This window comes from Alnus glutinosa, chromosome 1, assembly GCF_958979055.1.
Source record: "Alnus glutinosa chromosome 1, dhAlnGlut1.1, whole genome shotgun sequence".
Taxonomy (NCBI): Eukaryota; Viridiplantae; Streptophyta; class Magnoliopsida; order Fagales; family Betulaceae; genus Alnus; species Alnus glutinosa.
In genome coordinates, this window is record NC_084886.1 from 4,554,198 (window position 1) to 4,574,758 (window position 20,561).

The 20,561-nt window shown below is 34.4% G+C and overlaps 1 protein-coding gene across 1 annotated transcript; it reads left to right on the top strand.

The window, feature by feature from the left end:
- The first annotated feature begins 11,024 nt into the window (after positions 1-11,024).
- On the top strand, positions 11,025-12,822 carry LOC133867426 (transcription factor MYB1R1). The gene is made up of 3 exons (XM_062304191.1): positions 11,025-11,521; positions 11,644-11,852; positions 12,026-12,822. Exons 1-3 carry the CDS (start codon positions 11,272-11,274, stop codon positions 12,458-12,460), a joined length of 894 nt encoding a protein of 297 aa, XP_062160175.1. The 5' UTR covers positions 11,025-11,271; the 3' UTR covers positions 12,461-12,822.
- Positions 12,823-20,561: the final 7,739 nt, after the last annotated feature.

Below are 20,561 nucleotides of genomic sequence, written 5' to 3' on the forward strand. Positions count from 1 at the left end.
CGGAATCCGGCAATAGTCGGTCGTTGGAATCTAGGCGGCACCAGAATCTGGCAACATCTGGTCACCGGAATACTGTCGGAGCCTAAATCTGGCAACATCCGGCCACCGTCGCTGTATGTCGGCGAACCATATTCCGATCGAATCTGGCCGGAATCTGGCCGGGCCTGACCAGATCTTGCCATTGATCCGGGCGGATATGGCCAAAATGGCCGAGATCCGGCCAGATCTGGATGGATCCGGCCACTGATCTGGAAGAGTCCGGTCGGAATCCGGCAATTTTGGCCTGATCTGGCCAAACATGTTCATCGGAATCCGACAACGGCCGGTCGACGTTTCCGGATTCCGGCGACAGTTGCATTTTCTTCTTTTGTAATTTTTTCATGCGAACCAAACGCTGTAAAATATTTTCGAGAAAATTATTTTTTTTGAAAATGATTTCGTTGAAAAATATTTTACGACAAAAATCATTTTACGTCGAAACAAACAGAGCATTAATCATCAGTGTTTTAAATTATGGGAATTGCAGTATTTATTAATTTGTTTATTTTAGACTCGAATAAAAAAAATTGATTTAGAAACATAGCTTAATAAATTTGGGCATTTTAATGAAGTGTGTTTATTACTATGAAATTTCCTTCAATCTTCTTAAGCATCAACATTAACACTCCTAGCTTTCTAAAAAAAAAAAAAAAAAAATCATACAAATACAAAATGTGGAATGATAGTGATTAATGCTCCGTTTGTTTCAACGTAAAATGGTTTCCGTCATAAAATGATTTCAGGAAAGTCATTTTTCTGGAAAATATTTTTCACCGAAAGCATTTTTCGGTGTTTGGCGCGTACGAAAAATCACTAATATTTTTATTCAATCATATTAACCTATAAAAATTAATTTTTATTCAAAACATATAAATATTAATGTAAAATAATATAAAAATTACTGAAGACGATATTCCGTCACTGACCGACAGGATTCCGGTCACTTTTATCGGATTCCGCCATTCCAGCTACTATAGCTAGAATCCAAGATAAAGGCTAAAATCCGAACAGTTTTGTCAGAATCTGGGTTGGCCGGATTCCGGCCAAAAATTACCGAATTCTGGCCAAAACTGTCGGATTTTGGCATACTGGCCGGAATCTGCCAGAACCGCTGGAATCCGGCCGTTTTGGCCTGATCTGTTCGGCCAAATGGCCGGAATACATTCGGCCCAGATTTCGGCGAAGATGGCCGGATTCCGGCGACATTGCCCGGATGCTGTCGGATTTCGGTATCGACAAGATTTCGATGATGGTCGACTGCTTGAAGTGAAGGTCGACTGTGTCATTTAATATGGGTCGAATGCGTCTAACGTCTTCGGAAAATGATTTACGCTTTCTGAAATTTACTAAACATTTTTTTCCGGTTGACTATTATTTTCGCCCCAACCAAACACCGGAAAATGCTGAAATTATTTTTCAAAAATTATTTTACGCCGAAACAAATGTAGCAAAAGTTTTTTTTTTTGTCTATTCTTTTTATACCCCCAAATTATAACATGCAGATGAATCTGCTTCCTAGTGTAGGTGCAAAACGTTCTATATATATATACATACCAAAACTCCCAATACTGTTTTCCCCATGTGGTGGCATGGAATATGTAAGCCTCTATGTAATGTTAAGGATCTACATTAAAGCTAAAATTTAACAGTAATGATATATATATATATATATATATATATATTTTTTTATCCTAAATTGTTGACGTGACAATTTCAAGAAACTCTTCAATTTTATCACATCAGCATTATAAGATATTTGTGGAATAAAAATGTAGTATGTATCATTATTTATTTATTGAACAAGTATGTAGCATTATTCACAATTCAATGGTTGACTAATTCAAAATGAAGCTCTATAAAATGTTAAAGGTATTAGGTCCTGTTTGGCAATCTCCTTCCCTCCTCATTTCTTATTTTCACTTCTCCCAAAAAACCATCAACTTCAAGACATTTTTTATTTTTTATATCACATCAATTTTTTTTTATTATTTAAATAAAAAAAATCTTACTACATTACAATTTTTATTTTTATTTTTATTTTTTAACTTTTTCATATAAAATTTTTCAACTTTATATTATATCAATCACATTTTATTATCGCTCAACAAAAAAATTCTCCCCCAATATGAGGCGAGGGGGCTGCCAAAAGGAGACCGAAATTCCTGAAATTTTTTGTTCAGGCAGGTGAACTTTGCAACTTTCATTTTCTATGAAATTATCCTAATTACGTGTAATTCCTGCAACAAATTCCAATAATTCTTGATTCAAATGATTTGTTATGACGTTTTTCCGTCCCTCACCCGTAACTTTTTAATAAAAAAAATAATTTTTAATGTCACATCAAATATTATTTTTTTTATTAAAAAATAATTTTTTATTAAAAACTGACGGTTGGAGAGAGGAAAATTACTGCTCTTCAAATGGTCCACAAACTCAAAACGAAGAAAGTCACATGCCAATTCAAGTCAAGAGTGTCTATTCAATGTTCTTTCCGCTCATCTGGATGCCACTAAAAATGCCTTTTTTAAAAAAAAGAAAAAGAAAACATGCCTTCTTAGTATTGAGTGACTGAACAGGCGTTATGGGTTGAGTGCTGTGACTGAGAAAGCTTGCGGCTGAATTAAGTAATGGAGCCTTGAACTTTTCCAGAAAAATGTCTATAGACTTAGACTATAGATAGTAGTATTCAGTTGCGGGTAGATCATATGTAAACAGATAATTAGCTTTTATTATCAAATAATTAGTTTAATTATGGCCGTCACTTTTTCACATGATTTACAAATTCAACACGAAAGTTTAAAGAATTAGTCTTAAGTGGCGAACTTAAACTTGATAATTAGGGGGGGCCAAATTGAAAAGAAAAAATCTAAAAGAGGCAAAACTTAAAAAAAAAAAAATAGAGGTAAAATTTTATTTTATTTTTTTTTAGATTTTTTCTTTTTTTAGAAAAATCTAGAGGCTTGGGGGGTGGGGGGCCTGGCCCCTTAATGGGTCTGCCTTTGGAGTTAGAGTTGAGGAGTATGGCCCATTTAATTAAATGAGTCGGATTAAAGTTGACATATATTGTCTTATACTTATACTTCGACATGAGCTGTGAACCCGATACGAACTCAATACAAATTAAAGGTTTAGGGTTGATGGGTTTGACCTGTTTAATTAAATTAATCGAGTTAGGGTTGACCTATATAGTCTTATAACCCATGCCTCAAACACAACCCGACATGCGAAAATAAATTGCCACCCTAATTAGCTTAATGTTAAAATATTAATTAAATAATTAAATTTATTTTCTTTATTAACTATTTTAAAAAAATAAATAAATAACAATTTAAAATGATACCGGAACAAAGTTTGGGAGTTCGAACATTGCCTTCCATAATTTAGTCTCTCTTTGAATTAAAATATTTTACATATCTTATAATTTTCTCATATTTCAATTAAAATATTTTATATATTATCTGAGAGTATAACTTCAATCAGGTTGTGACTGAAACTAGGCATTTTTTGCCTTCCAATGAGAGTTTGACATGTCAGTTTAGAACAAAAAAATGAAATAAAACCAAAACACCCGATTATCTTATTTCTTCAACGTCTGCTACAACAAAAACAAAAAAACCTCAGTCATCTCCTCATATTCTCTCACTCTCTGCATGTTCTCTGCTTCTTCCATGGTAACAAATCCAAATCTTCTGCTTCTTCCAGTTGTCTTGTCATAAATCACCAGCCAAAAAAGCAATATTTTCAAGAAAAAATTTAATCCCAAAAAAAAGGGGCAAACCACTAAATCCTGCACCAAAAAAAAAAAACAATGGGGAAAAAAACCAAATTCAAGAACCAATATCCCGACCATTTTGACATTTCCAGCGCTTTCGAACAAACCGGCGAGCTAATTAAGGACTGTCCACACTGAAAGGAAGATTACCCACGAAGCAAAAATGGAAATGGGCTTACAATGAAGCCTGAGAGAAGACAGGGAGAGGGAGAACAGAGAAACCGAAGTGGGTTTGGGATTGCAAAGAGACAGTTGGGGTTTGGCCTGGGCGTAGGCGGCGTGGTCCAGTCTGGTCGTTGGTGCAGTGGTAGCGTTCGGCCTGGGCTGTGCCACGGTGGGGCTGCAGATTTGGGGCGGTGATGGGTGCAGATCTTCCAGTGCAGCGTCGTGATTTGGGGGTTTTATTTTTTGTAGAAGGGAAAAATGGAAAGTTGTGGGAGGAATTCGGTGCATCAACATCATTTCATTTTTTGGTATTTAGCTGACGTGTTGACCGGTTATTGGTAGGCAAAAAACTCATATTTTTTGCCCTGACCGGACAAAAGGGGCTCTCATTATCTGATTACACGTGAGGATGAATGTTAAATCACAACATGAAAAATTAATTCCCATAGTTTATCGTATACTTTAGTTTGATCTATATCTATTGCCATTATATTACAAACAATGAAGAATCACGTCATTTCCATTATCAATTAAGTTACACCGTGGCTAGAGATACTGCCGGGTGCAGCCATGCACAGTAAACAAGGTTGTTGAACAAGTGGTTTCATACTCACGAGGCACGCCCATGATGAGGATGAGGTTCAGACGACCGAGAGCATTTATTGAAATTTATCTCCGGTCCATGTCATGGCAGTCTAGTTGCAAACTTGCCATGTTTGCATGCCATAAATATCTTTTTGTAATATAGATATGTAACATATGTTAGGCACCTCCAACAATAAAAGTTATAATAGTTATTGAAAAAATTCAACTCTCTACTTTAATTATTGTTTATCTTATATTCTCTCAAACAGATTCACTATTCAACTCTCTACTTGCATTTAAATATTATTTTTCATTATTTTTTTATTATTTTATTGCCAACACTCAATGAAATAAGAAATATTAAATTTCCACACATTCTTTGAGTTACATTGCACCCACTACATAAAACAATTTCCTTTCACTTTTTTTTTCTTTTTTTTTTTTAAGAACAAAAAAAAAAAAAAAAAACAAAAAACAACAATGCAAAAAGGAAAACAAAGCAACTACAAACATACAATAAGACTAATAATTCTTAAAATTGACCATGCAATTACCATAGGTGCTCGATAAGGTTGGATTGTAGCTGAGAATGAGTTTGATTGAACATATAATCGAAGGTTAATTGAATATATAACCGAAGGTTGATTAAACATATAATTATCACTCAAAACAAGGAACTTAATCGAAGGTTGATTGAACATATAATTATTACTCAAAACAGGCAACTTAATCGAAATCCAACCCAGTATCACAATGCAACACGTACACATGCATCCCGAAGCTATCATTTTTTTTTTTGGATGAATTAAAGCCTTTATAACCCAAACAAAGAGTCAATACATCCAGAAAAGACTGGATTCCACATTCTAGATAGGGACAAAACCCTCCCGAAAAGAATACCCAAAATAGTAGATTACACAATCTGCAAATACCACAACAGCAAACAGAAAAAAAACAAACTACAATCGCAATACACAATCTGCTATTAACACGGGTGGATTGCGTACAAGACAATCCAAAAATGGCAAACTAAACAAAACAGGGAACAATGCATTTACCCACCGCTCAGCTCTATCGTTCAATTTGTCTCGTCTGCTTCGTCGCTCAGCTCTGTCGCTCTCTCTCGCTCAGCCCTGTCGCCCAGCTCTCTCTCTCTCCGCTCTCTCCCTGTGAAGCTCAAGCATTTTCATTCGGGAATGTATCTTCTAGATTCTATCTCAGAAATCGATTAGTTTATTCTGATGATGGGAGAGAAATTGATTATTTTATTCTGTAACCGATGAGCAATTAATAGCCAGTGTTGGCTATTCACTGTTTATATGTTAAGAAAAAAAACTAGAGTGGCTATTCTGCTGGAAGAGAGAAAAAGTTGATAATAGTTAAATTTAACCATTTTGGTTAAAATAGCAAGTTTGTTGGAGATGCCCTTAGAAGATTAATCAAAATAATTAAATTTATTTTTGGTACTTTAAAGATAATATCAGAGAAAGGTCGTGAATTCGAAATTAGTCTTCGTCAATTCACTTCTTAACTTCTAAACATTTTATGTGTTCAGATCTACAAGTTAGGAGAAGTGTTATAATATTAATTAAAATAATTAAATTTATCAATTTTTTATGCCGATAAACTTTTAAGGCAGGGCACTTCGTGTACTCATTCATGTCGAGCAAATTCCGCACCTGTGCAAAGCCCCCTTTCTATATAAATCGGATAAAATTCCAGGGCTTGTTTGGTAAGTAATTGTATTGTGAAATATTTGTGTGTTGTGTAGTAAGAAGTGATTGATGTGATATAAAATTTGAGAATGTTTTATAGAAAAGTGAAAAAGTTTTGTTTTGTAGTGGGTTTTTTTATTTGAATAATAATAAAAAATGATTGATGTGATATGAAAAGTGTAAAAAAATTAGAATGTTTTTTTTGGAAGAAGTGAAAAAAAAATAAAGGGAGAGTTTGAGTGGTTTGCCAAACTAACCCTGGGAACTTTTGCCGACGGACATGGTCCTAAGAAATTATTTGCATTTAAAGAGATTCAAACCTTAGACTTAATGAAAATGTCATAAAGACTAAAACTCTTACCATTTTCTATAAATTTAAAACAAGTAGTGACGAACATAGGCAAGCCATATAGATGCAGAGATTTCAAAACTTTAGCCTTTCATTTGTAAAGGTAATTATAAGCCGACCTAATTGCAAGCTAGCCCTCAAGTATTGATTAGCATCCTCCTAGCAGATCGATACACTAGTGGCCCCGTTTAATAACCCTCCTCCTTCCCCTCTCCTTATTTTTACCTCTCCAAAAAAATATTAACTTTAAAACATTTTTAATCTTTTTTACTTTTTATATTACATTAAGAATTTTTTATTATTATTTAAATAAAAAAACTTACTATAATATAATTTTTTTTTATTTTATATCACATCAATTACTTTTTATTTTTATTAAAAAAAAAATTATACCATAAGAAAGAGATAAAGGAGGGAAGAGAGCTATTAAAAGCGGTCACAATCACCCTATTTTCTGTGGATTCATGCATGCATGCACACAATTTGGAGGGATCGCAACCACATAAATATGCAGAGAATCAGTACGAATCAGTAGTATCCTGGCCAAGAGGGAAGCTAGCGCCGTGATGGTACGCACAATTGGGCTGCGGCTAAAGTGAATGTGATGGACGGAGGCTCTTCAACTAATATATAAGACGACATTTTAGCCTTTTAGGATTATCTTTGAAAAAAAAAATCAGCAAATTGAACGGGCTGAGCAAAAGGGAAAGAAAAAGATATTCCAATTGGACGGACCCGATCGCTTCAAAGGCATCCCCGACATCTCGGATGGTTCTTGTTCACCAATCAGATGACAGATATATGTTCCATCAGTCTATCAGAGATTGTGACTTTCACAAGATTGCTGCGTAGACATGTTGATTATATTTATATTGAATGGCTAATGATTCTTGGAATGACATTTTTATTCCTGCCACGTGACAATCTAGCTAGTGGCATGAGACAGATATCTGAATCGCACTTGAGAGAGTTTCAATATATTTCTTTTATCTGTCTCAAACAGCTCATTTATTCTAACTTTTTTTTGGGTAAAAGAATTTCGTAAAAGAAAAAAAAAATAAAATTATGTGATTTCTTTTGTCTTCTTTTGAGTTTTGCCAATGTACCATGGCTTACTTCATGAGATCGTAAGATACCATTTGATATTATTATTATTATTTGTAAGAATTCTTAGGATTAATTTATCGTGTTTGCATGTGTCATGTGTCATGTGTCAGAATCCTCATTAATTATCTTATTGCTATATTGCTTGTATCACATAATTAAATGCTATCAATTGAGACCTCAAAATATTAATTTTTTTTTTTAAACATGTAAAATATTGAGAAATTCAAAAAGATTATAGGCAAATAAGTGAAAAGGCAATTGATAGCCGTGGGTTAATTTGTTGTTGTTTATGACGTATAATGATCGATCATTCAGTGGGCAAGCTATATCCAATAATTACTAGCTAGCTGTATTATCATATTCAGCAAAAGAAAACAAAACACTGTACTGTAATCCCATTTCAAGTGATAAAAGATGTGTTTTTTTTTTTTTTTAAAAAAATAAAAATAAAAATAAAAAAATTGTTTATTGTATTTTGTTTTATCTCCTCCAAACAAAAACATATATATAACAAACAACTTAAATATAAAACACTCGTAAAAAACAGTTATAATTAGCGGTTATTGCCTCTAACCGTAACCGTCTAAGGTTTTATATTTTTATAAGCCTTAAGCGGTTAGCAGTTATCAGAAGTTATAATTGCTCCGCATAACCGCCTTTGAATTTGGATATTTTTGGCCTATTGTTGAGTGTTGGGCCTTTATTAGACCACTTATTTTTTTTAGCTTATTTTATATGTTTTTGGCAACTATTAGATCGGTAAGACCCACATATGATCACCACCTTGTGGGTCCTACATATCTAATGGTTATTTTATTTTATTTTTTAAAAAAATGCATAAAAGACGTATATGTAACATGTTTAGGAGGGAATGACCTAATGCTAGATTTTTGTTCTTATTGCTTGTTTGATTTATATTATAATTACTTATATTTATAAGATAATTGTGGTAGCTTTTTTTTTGAAGGGGATAATTGTGGTAGCTAGGTAAAGATAATATAAGCGAAGATAATATCAAATCAAATTCAATTATAATCAAATCTAATTGTCTAAACGATAAGAGATGATCATATATTCTAATATCACCTCAAATTTAAGGTGAAAGTTTGTAAAAACTTGAGTTTAAAAAGGGAAAATAGTGACCTTTGTTTTTTTTGCAAATTAAAAAAAATTAAAAACTGATTTGGATACACCAAATATGATCATAGTCATATATTGTAAACACAACATACATTAACAAACGATTCAGAAGAAGAAAAATATGCATTTACAATCAGATCATTTATTTGGAATTAAGAGCACTAGCAGTATAAGCTTATTTTAATTTATTTTTATAAATTTAAATATTATATAAATTAAATATTAAGAGAAAGAAATATAAAAAATTATTATTTAAATATCGTTTCAAACAAGTACAACTTTTAGTTGTCCTACTGTTTATTAGTTCGATGAATAATAAAAAAATTTAATTAAAATAATTTTTTAAAAGTTTTTTCTATACACGTAAAGAAGAGAATGAAATTTAAAAAAGTTAAGTGTAATGCTTTGCACCAGAACCCTCTCTAATTATGAAATTACAAAAATACCTTTAATTATAATTGATCAGTCTTTTTCTGTTGATTTCAACCGGTGAGGATTCTGTTGCGTAGTGCTCTAAGGAAACACTTAGTGGAGAGAAGGGAGCAGCGATGGAACATTAGCCGCCACAAGTTCGTGTGTTTCACAGGTGGCCCAACCACGTACCCGTCGATTCAGAGCATGTGACAAGACAGAAGCGCAACAAAAACAAGGTGCGGACGCGACCGCCGAATTAAAATTCAATGAAGAAAATGGACAAAAATGCTTTTGACAGCAGCAGACGAAGGGAAAAGCACGTGCTTGATATCGGGCAAAATACAATCAAAGCATGCTGTCAAACACACTACATGACAGCTTAATAGCAACTAACTTTCCACATGCTTCAACGCTACTGGACCTTCAGGGATTTTGTTTGAAAGGTGAGAGAAAAAGAATGGAGTAAAGGCGGCCATCAAATTAATTAACTCTTAAAAAAAAAAAAAAGGAAAGCAAAAGCCAAAAGGCATCTATCCACCAAGAGCACCCACCACAACCACATAGAAAGGTTGAGGTAAAAGAGGGCGTGTAGGTGATGGATGGGGTCCACTTTTACTTATCGCCCACAACCACATCCACGGCTTCCACAATTGAATATGAGACAATGAAATCTTTCCCAAAGGGGCCGCGAATATGCCAATTTGACGGTGGAGAAACACTTTGCTCCTCCACCATCTCACCTTTTTTTTTTAAAAAAAAAAAAAATAATAATTAAAAAAAAAATCTCTTCAACACTTTCCTGTCTCCATTTACGTGAAGACATTCTCGCCAATAACATAACTTCCGCATCAAGATAACATAATATTACTTAGTCTCAAGTCAATTAATTTAGACATTATCTCTTGTTCAACACTATGCACAGTCTCGCGTTATTCAAGCCTAGGAGGACCACCCATTAATTAAAGAGACACTTTGGTGGAAGAGTAACTGATCATGTTTTATGCTTGTCGACCTATTGTGTTTTAAGTGTTTTTTTTTTTTTTTTTTTTTTTTTTTAAATAAGTGATTTACATTAAAAGTCATTTAAAACACGTCAAGTATTACTCTAAAAGAGTAACCTACTTATACTTGCCTTCTAAAGACAAAAATAATAAGAAAACACCGATGGAAGGAAACTTTGTCCAATGTAATATTTGAAAGAGTAATTATAATGTAATATACTATATTTTTATTTTATAAGTATCTCACAATATTAATGTGGTAACTCCAATAATTAATTAATTATTTATTTATTTATATTTATTAAATAATAATTAATTCAAAAATTGGTTGACATTGACAAATCAACATTAATTTGAAATAGTGGTAAAATAAAAATATAATTTAAAATTGCTACTCTTTTTCGAAGAGTTGTTTATAAGGGTTACATCACCGCTACAGGATAATGATAGAAGAAAAATGTGATTTATATTGATCCAATGAAAAATCAATGTTATTAATTTAAAGAAATTGGTCTCTTTATTGGACGGTAGAGAAAAATTTATTGTCAGGCTTTGTCACACAGGATGAATTGTATCCCCAGGATGGGATATTACTATAACATTCGGTCTTGTTTACACCGTGGAGGAGGGACAAAATTGGACGGTCCTCGTTCAGGATCAGAAAAAGTGCAGCAGATCCGATACATTATTGGTACGGGTATATAGTAGAATGGTCCTGCGATGCATTCTAAACTTTCCTTGTGACCCCAAAAGGTCCATGCCAGTACAGATAGCACAGAACCAAGCACGAAAGTCACAAACCCTAAATACTACTATAACAACCCAGGCAGCCCCCGCTGCTCTTTTCCAAATATTCGACCGACACCTTCGGAGTACTTTCCTCTCTACCTCAACTCTCTTTTCTCCCTTCTTGCATGGACTGAGGGCTTTGCTTTTCTCATATTGTTATTTTATCGAAACATAAGTACGTCACAATTGAAGAAGATGTCTCGCACGTGCTCGCAGTGCGGGAACAACGGCCACAACTCGCGGACGTGCACGGAGGCCAGCAGCGGAGAGAACGCGATCATGCTGTTCGGCGTGCGGGTCACGGAGCGCAACTCGTTCAGGAAGAGTGCCAGCATGACCAATCTCTCGCAATACGATCAGCCGCCTCAGGATTCTAACCCTGACGCCGGGTACGCCTCCGACGACGTCGTTCACCAGTCCGGTCGCAGCCGCGAGCGCAAGAGAGGTACTTTCTTATCTTTCATCCGATTATACTTTCTTTTTTGTTTTTTTTCTTCTTGTTCTTAATATTTTCTGTAAATTTTCAGATCTCTATATTAAATTTAAGGTTTTTGTGTATATATGTAGGGGTGCCATGGACGGAGGAGGAGCACAGGCTCTTCTTGCTGGGGTTGCAGAAGGTAGGGAAAGGAGATTGGAGAGGGATCTCTAGGAACTTTGTGAAAACAAGAACTCCAACTCAGGTGGCGAGCCACGCTCAGAAGTACTTTCTCCGCCGGACTAACCAGAATCGGAGACGCCGGAGATCTAGTCTCTTTGACATCACCGCCGACACGGTAATCAATAGATCCCATAAGCGATATTATTGATTTCTTTCCCGGAACTGTTCCATTCATGACGTAGAAATAGGATAGGACCACCCCAGATAATAAATCTAAACGAAAATTTATATTCCAACATTTCCTAAACCAATTAATAGCCTATCTTTTTGTGTTTTTTTGTATGACAGTTTATGGGTTCGTCAATGGACGGGGATCAACTACTAGTCAACCAAGAAACTGCGCCGGTACCGAAGCCACAGCCACGTCTTAGCCATAGTCTCGGCGGATTTCCGTCGTCAACGTTTCCCTTGACGCTTGCTCCTATGGCGGTGCCACTTTCTGGTGAAAGCCCAGTGGAAAATCTCTCATTAGGTCCCAACAGTCATATCAGGATGTCAAGCAAGCCCATCAGGCCGAAACCGATTCTTCCAGTCCCTCCATCTTCGAAAATGGCTGAGCTTAATCTGAATCAGACAAACCCCGCGGAGCTCCTGCCTTTGGCGCTGAAGCTCTCTCCAGCATCGTCCGATGAGCAGCCACCGCCGTCGACACGCCCGTCAGCTTTTCAGGCCATGCCCGGCAACTTCAGTAGCGGTGGAGATAGCATTATCAGTGTTGCTTGAAGAATATTATTATATGTTAAAAGTCTGTGTAAAGGTTGCGGTTCAAAGTTTGGGATTAGATATGATAAGATTTAATTTAATCAGGATAATATTAGGTGATTAGTTATTAGTTCCTTGCTTGTACAAATTTAGAGAAATTTAGTGAAGCTGGGATGTCGTTTTCTCTGTAGTGTGGATTCTTGTTTAATTTGTCTAGTTGCTTTTGGGGCGAGTTGATAGAGCACCAGGTACCCTTCTGCTATCTCGTACGCCTTGCTGGTTCGTTGGACTGTTGGAGCTTCAACTAGGAAAAATATCTGAACGTTGAATATTCTCTTTATCTGATAATCCTATTAATTTATTTTGTTGCTTTTTGGATTTTAGTTTTTCTACGATGGAGAATGATTTAGGCTGTTCTGCATTGATTATTAATTCGAGAAAATGAGAAACATTATAAATTTGTATAGAAAATAATGCAGTTAGCAAAATATATATATATATATATATTAAACTATATATTAGAAAGTAATAAACTTGTACACACCAAATTAAAACACCAAATTATGTTGATTAAGTGAAACCCAGATAAAATCACTCTGGGCAACTAAATCCAAGAAACTGACACCATGAAAGATTTAATACACAAGTATATAGTATAATTACAACCTTTTTATAATGACCAAGACAATCTATACACAAACAGGCTCCTCACTTGCCTCCTGCCCACGGTAGCTCCAGCTTTTCACCGGCCAATATTTCTTCTTCATCTATTTATTAACCTAGCTACCGGTAGACTTCAAACAGTTTGTTGACGTAGAACACCTTGAGGTTTGATCACTCTAGCCATCACTATATAGACTCAATATTAGTAGCAAATTGCACCACTTAGCTCTTTGAAAGCTTTGCCTTCAAAGTCCTTTTATAGACTTGCGAATATTGCCCTTAAAACCTAAAGTTGTTTTAAGTTTTATGCGGTGGCGTTCGGATAGATTAACAAAGTGTACGTACGTTTGAACATCTTTAGGGTTACATGCAGCTTAAAAACAGCTTCATGTCCGAATACTAGCGCACACATTAGCACATGCAACTCTTTGTTTATCCATCCCTGTTCCGACATGTGCGCACGAGCCAGTGCACAAGGCTTTTGTCGTTCCACCATATTGATCGAACATGTGCAAACAGGCCCCGCTCACAAGACTTTCTGCTCTTCAACTTAAACTTTAAGCACAATTATATATATCCAATGTCATAAAATACAAAAGTACTTATTTGGACACCAAATTGACCAATTAAAAACCTAAAAAAAGATTCTGAAATCAAGCATGTATAAAGGAGAAATACAAAAGCAATTAATTGTAGGGCCGGCCGGTGCATTGTTGTAAGTAATTCACAAATTAATGCATCAAGAAATTCGATTGTCGATAATAGGAGTTCTATTATAGTCCTTTAAGTAAAAAAAAGTGGCTTTTTGTTAATGTGTTTTGAATCTTTTGAAACTTTTTTTTTTTTTAAAAAAAAAAAAAAAAAAAAAAGTGTTCTAATTAATATATATGATGTGAAAAATTGTATTCTGGGTTGTTTGCTAGCTATTGCTTTTATTTCAAGAAAATAAAACAAAAGAGAGAAGAAAAATGATTTAACAATGGGAGCCCTTATGTTTGGGGTTTAAGTCCAATTATTTATATCATAGAAATTATTACTTGTATTATAATTAATTAACCATTACTTGTATTATAATTACTTCCTTATATAATTACTCTTTTACACTCATATTTGTGTATATATAATAGGAACGGTTGTCTCCAGTACTTCGTGAGCCAATGTTCTTGGCTTATCAAAAGTGCCACGTACGTACTATAGTTTCTTTATTCTTCATTATTTTCAGGCTTTCAAGAAAATCGTTTTTATCATTCAAATGCGCGAACGAATTTATACTGTACGTTTCAAAGTGGCAAAGAAAAGGAGTGAAAGGAACGTCCTTTTGACAGGTAGCTAGGTCATACCTTCTAAGTTAAGGAAACTGCACTTCCCTTTTTAATTATCACGCAATTTTCCTTCTCCGATCCTTCCTACTAATATACTCCTTTTATAAAAAATAAAAAAAAACAAAAACAAAAAAGTGAAAAAAAAAATAAAATTGGGAAAAGGGTCCTCATGTAAATTTTCATCGAATTTACTCATGAAAAATTAGCAATTGTTTATTGGAATTTAAACAGAATAAATTTTCATCCAATTGATCTACCGTCTAGTAGGCGAATTCCAGAACATGTCTAATAACCCCGAACGAATAAAGTACAGTTTTCTTTACAAATTATTCAAAAACAACTTTTTGTTGTAACACTTCAAAATATATATATATATTAGCTATTTGTAAGGGTTAAAGTATTAATGAAATAATTAAATTTATTATTTTCTATCTAATTGTGAAGTTTATAACAATTGGCTAAATCACAACTTATAAAAGGTTAATACGATTAAAAAATAATAAATTTAATCATTTAATTAATATTCTAAAATAGTCTATAAAAAGAAACTAATGCCTTATGCCCCCGTAAAGTGAGAAGCTCGAAAGAGAAGAGTGCCGGCAAATCTTCTTTATTTTTTCTTTTTTGGGATGAAGAAATCTCCTCCTTGTTTGGAATCTTTGATTGATCTTTAATTTTAATAAAAGGGACCATTATAAAGAAAGTTAAAACTCTCTCTCTCTCTCTCTCTGAAAGGTTCTAGATACAGGGAGAGAATCTTTGAGCTTTGTTTCACTGGAGGGGAGGCTTCATGTCTCCCCCTCCTGGTATTGGTCTTCCCCCTAGCCTGTGAGGGCTAGGGTAGCTTTTGTCATCTCACTGGTCTCCAGTGGTGGATGTTTTGTTTTCCCAACCTTATGATTGTGGAGCTGTGGTCCCTCCCGGAGTTAGATCCGGAGAGGTTAGTGTTTTCTGTTGTTGTTTTGTTTTGGTTTTGTTGTTGTTGGTGCAAGCAGAAGGATTCCCAGGATCTGGCCTGTGGGAATGGCGGATGTCGGTGGGTCTCCGGTGGAGTTGTGCTTTATTGCTAGATCTATAAGTCTTGGCTGGGTGTTCGTCGACAGGAACTTTTCTTTAGTGGTCGCCGGCCTTCTCTGGTTTTAGTATTCACTCGACTGAGCCGTGAGGTTCTTTCTTGCGCGGCGCGTGGCCAGTATGTGCCGGGGAGTGTTCTCCTTGGGTTAACGTGTGAGGGTCACCGTTTGCTTTTCCGGCTTTGTTTAATGTCAATTTGGGCTTGTGGATGTCATTCGATGCTGGAAGGGTTCCCGGAGTAGATGTGTTTTCTACATGCCCTGAGCTCCGGCGGCGGTTCTCCTGGTGTTGGTTTTTTTTTTTTTTTTTTTTTTTTTTTTTTTTTTTTTTCTGTTTGTATTTGTACATTCTTGTATCTTTGTTCACAGTCTATCTTTTGGTAGCTACTTTAAGCTACCAAAAAAAAAAAAAAAAAAAAAAGGCCTGGCCTTATTATAATAAAAATTATTGTGGGAAAAGTACACAATCCCCTTTAAACTACCACTTAATTGTCAATGTCCCATCCAAACTACTAATAATGTCAATTTCCTCCTTCAAGCTACCAAAACATGTTAATGTTCCTCCTAAGACTAACAAAAAGATAAAAATGACCATAAATTTTTTTAATAAAACAAAAATGTCCTTATAAAATTCGGGGAAAAAAAACTAAAAGTAAAACTAAAAGTAAAAGAAATAACTTTTTAAAAAATAAATTAAAAAAAAAAGGCAAAATTGAAAGAAAAAGAACCAATTTTTTTTTTTTGTTTTTTTTTTTAAAAAAAACTGAAAATTATATATATAAAAAATTAAAAAAGAAAAAAACCCATTCTTATTTTTTATTTTTTTTGGTATAATTTTCTGTTATTTTAGATTTTTTTGTTAAATATATATTTTTTAATAATTTTATGAAATGTATTTTTGTCATTATGGGGCACATTGACATTTTTTGATAGTTTATGAGGGAGATTGACACAGTTGGTAGTTTGGGGAAGGGGATATTGACAATTAATAGATAGTAGTTTGAAGGAGTTATTTGTATTTTTCCCAATTATTTTATACTCGAACCTTAAACAACCAAAATCTATCATGAACAACAACCCAAATATGTCAATAAAAAAGAAGAAGAAGAAGGAATGAGCAACATAAAAGAGGTTTTAAAATAGCAAGACAGCAACATAGAAGCTGAAGTGGCATAGCTGCGACACAGAACGTCGGGTTTTATTTTGATAAGTGTTTAACTTGAAAATTGAAATATATTAAGAAACATTTATTATTATTATTATTATTATTATTATTATTATTATACCAAATGGATACTAATTTAATTTTTTATATATTGATATGATTTTCAATCTTAATTGGTTTTTTATTCATGCTTTGACTCCCTTATCTTAATATATTTCTCATTCATACTTTGTGTATTCCGATAAAAATTTGTACCTCATTCCCTACATGTCCCTTGGAATTAAAAAAGGATCCTCTAAACTTGATTAATGAAGCAGGCACCAAGAGTTACTCTCTTCTATGAATTAGAAAGAAACTTACCAGCCTTCTTCGCTAAGACTACTCATGTGAGGATGTAAATGATATATACTTTTAGAAAATATATTCTCCATATATTAAAGAATTTGATTTCAGAGACTTATTGTAATTATTTGATGGTAATCGATCAAATTACATTAATTGATTGATTTGTTTGTAATCAAATACGATGGTAATCAAATCAATCAAATCATATTGATTGATTACCATACTTATTTACCAAAACTTTCCTATAAATATATGATAGAATATATATAGTTTCTTCTTAATTAGTTGGACTGATATACTAAAGTGGTCATGTTAACAATATGACACATATTAAGTTTTGAGAAAGAAAAAAAGAAAAAGAAACTTGATATTACATGTAACAAAAGACCATGTAATTATCGAGAAGGACAAAAGAAGAAAACCAACAAGGGATTGAACATGAATATAATTGATGTTGTTTTAGAGTATTGATAAAGAGTTCTTTCTTATCTTTAAGGGGGAAACGAATGTGCTATAGCTAGCTGCACCCAGTGGATTCATGTACACTTTCTTTAATCGATATGATCTCCATAGCTGGAATATATTTATATATTGAAGGCAAAGGTGGATGCAGACCAAAACTCTCTCTCTCTCTCTCTCTATATATATATATATATATATATGAATTATCTTTCCCTACTTTGAATCTTTTTGGTTAGAAAGGAATGAGAAAAGAAGTGATAAATAAATTCCCACTCTTCTTCTGTATAGGAGGACATCCTCTCAAATAGAGTAACATTTTGAGTATATTTTATGCAAACAGATAACAACTAACTTCATAATCCATTTGGATTCAAGAAAGGTAATTAGGCAAAATAGCATGTAGGATTTATCTTACAAGTTACAACAATTCTAATCACTATATATATATATATATACATAATTCGTGAAACTTCAAATTATTTCTCTCCTTTCCTCCTCCTTACTAATTTCAAAGGAGATGGAGAAAAATGCCACTAGCTGCCTACTTGGCTGTAGGAGGAGGGGGAGGCAATATATATGATGAATTGTCCTTTTTGACTTTTTCTGGTTCAATGAAGTAGGAAGAATGTGGCTTCGAATTGCTCTCTGGCGCCTGGGATCTTTGGCTTCTTGGAAGCTGAGGCACCATTGAAACATTGAGACAAGGAACTTTAGCTGTCACAGGCACACGGTTCTTGTCAGCCGCTGTACGTCTTTCTTAAAGTTGTTCCAAAACTCAAACTTGCAAGAGAAAGAGACGAAAACTTAATGACGACGTTCACCTCCAACAACATGGATTTCGAATTCTCACAAAGCTATAAATTTCTTCACGCGACTGGTCTGATCAATATTTGTCATGGCAACCTATATGAACTAACTTCAAACTATTTTCAAGCTAGAACAGATGAGCTGATAGCAGAAAATAACAGGAATTTAAATGACTGATGGCCAGTACTGTGCCTTTCAAACAGGAAGCAACATTAATTGAAGTCAAATTGTTCTATGGGGGTATAGTACCAGCTAGGAAGTTGGTTGGGTTAAACACTTCATTAAACTTATGATTGTAACATACTACCATACTCACAAAGCTGCAATCCTATACTTGACGAGTTGCGTCAGATCTTTTATATATTTGACGTGGAGGTTGGCTACTTAGTTTTGATACCAAATGATACAAAGTTTGAGCAGGACTCAAAATTAAAAACTGGCTTGTAAAAGGAGTGTCAAAGAATTTATATACATGTGTAGAAATAACTTTATAACAGTCTAGACTAGGCAATATGTTGCTCTTACCGGGAGCTTGTTTGCTAAGAGCATACATGGAGAGGCATTTGCTACTTTTGTGTTTTGTGGGTTACTATCTTTCGGCTCTTTAGCGTTCAAATCTTCAAGTTGAGACTTTTGTAACCGGATTTGTGTTAAGGTACCTCTCTACTATTTAGTCCCTACATCGATCGGACTATCATAGTGTTGTTTTCAACTATTGTATTTTGTTTTGGGATCATTTGTTGTGGAGCTCACCATTTTTTCGTTTATAAGATCACCCACTCTTTCTTCATTTCCGATTATGACTGAGATTGATCCCCCCTAACCATTTCCTTAATCAATTAGAAAAAAAAAAAAAATCAAATAGAGAAGCATTTGCATACGTCCTGCTTTGCATGAAGCATGTTTGAAATTTATTGTGCTAAACTTGGAGTTGGAGTATCCTCATGCATGTTTTGTTCTACTTCGAATTCAGATTTTTGGATGATACAGGAAGTGCATGTGGAGGGTTTCTCCAAGTTCGACGTACGCTGTTCTGCATCAGAGCAACACTAACTTGTAGTAGAATGACAAGCAGAAGCAGTACTGGCTTTCAGTTTCAACTTTATATCATCTTTGCATATCCTGCAAAAAGGCGAGGGCCACTGATTCTCACTCCACCGTGAGCTTTCTGAACTGTCTCAATCTGTTGCGTTATCTATTTCTTCATGACCAGTCCAAACTCGAATTTGCTTTTCTCTGTTGCTAATGATGTTTTTGTTGGGACTGATTTTTTACTTTTTAGCAAAAAAACAAAAACATTGACAAATAACTCGTCACATAAAACACTCACAAATGACAAAACTTGGAAATTACGTTCACTTTTATTTCACATCACAACCAATTAAAATGCAAAAGGCACCCTCTAGAAAACATTACGAAACGAGCCTGAAACACTTTGGACAAGATTCTTTGCCAATGCTTTTCTTTTTCTTTAGTTTTGCTTTATCATTTGGAAGTGGAAAAGGTGGCCTTTATGATCGAGCCTGCTCTAATCAGAATCTCTGCATGTGTGTCCCCAGTCCCAAGTAATACTGATTCTTTACAGATCATGGTCCCAAATGCTTCATCCTCATCATCGTTGTTCATCAAGCACTGTCCAAGCTCTAGATTTTCAGGATTTCTTTCCAGATTCTGGCAAACCAAACGTGAATAAATGAGCATATTTTGTTAGCACCCCAGTCAAGCCAAGATTCTTTGTAGCTTGATTACTTGGTTGCACAATATTAGACTTTAAGGCCGTGGATAAGTCACCCTCACCCTTGTGCCAGGAAGATTTCTCCATGGGCCGACATGATTTTATAACCCGCCCTTCAAGGCTTGAAGCCCAATTCTGAATGAAAACAAACTCCCCCCACCACACAGATTGTCGCATTCTAAATAAAGAGAATCGACTACGCAAAGTTACGTCAACGTGACACTTTTAATTAATAAGATTAATTTAAGGGTTGATTAATATAAATGTGGTTTGTAGCTATACTCTATAATTATATGAGTAATGCTATATTACATTCCCATCCCACCATATTCCTATTTCACTCCTTACGGACCTCCGTAACTAATGATGAACAATGAATAATAATGATAATTTGGGTAGGATAATTCGAATAATTATGGGCCTCCTAATTTTAAGATAATTTGAAGAATCCTAAAACTTCTAAACTATTGCTAGAGTTGAATTATAATTTTCTTCATAACTTTTTATTCCTCATGACCCCTATTTAAAGGGTTACAAAGCTGAGTATAAA

Coding starts and splice junctions, on each gene's coding strand:
- LOC133867426 (XM_062304191.1), top strand. CDS start 11,272: ATGTCTCGCACGTGCTCGCAGTGCGGGAACAACGGCCACAACTCGCGG. Junction 11,522..11,643: donor CAGCCGCGAGCGCAAGAGAG/GTACTTTCTTAT, acceptor GTATATATGTAG/GGGTGCCATGGACGGAGGAG. Junction 11,853..12,025: donor TTGACATCACCGCCGACACG/GTAATCAATAGA, acceptor TTTGTATGACAG/TTTATGGGTTCGTCAATGGA.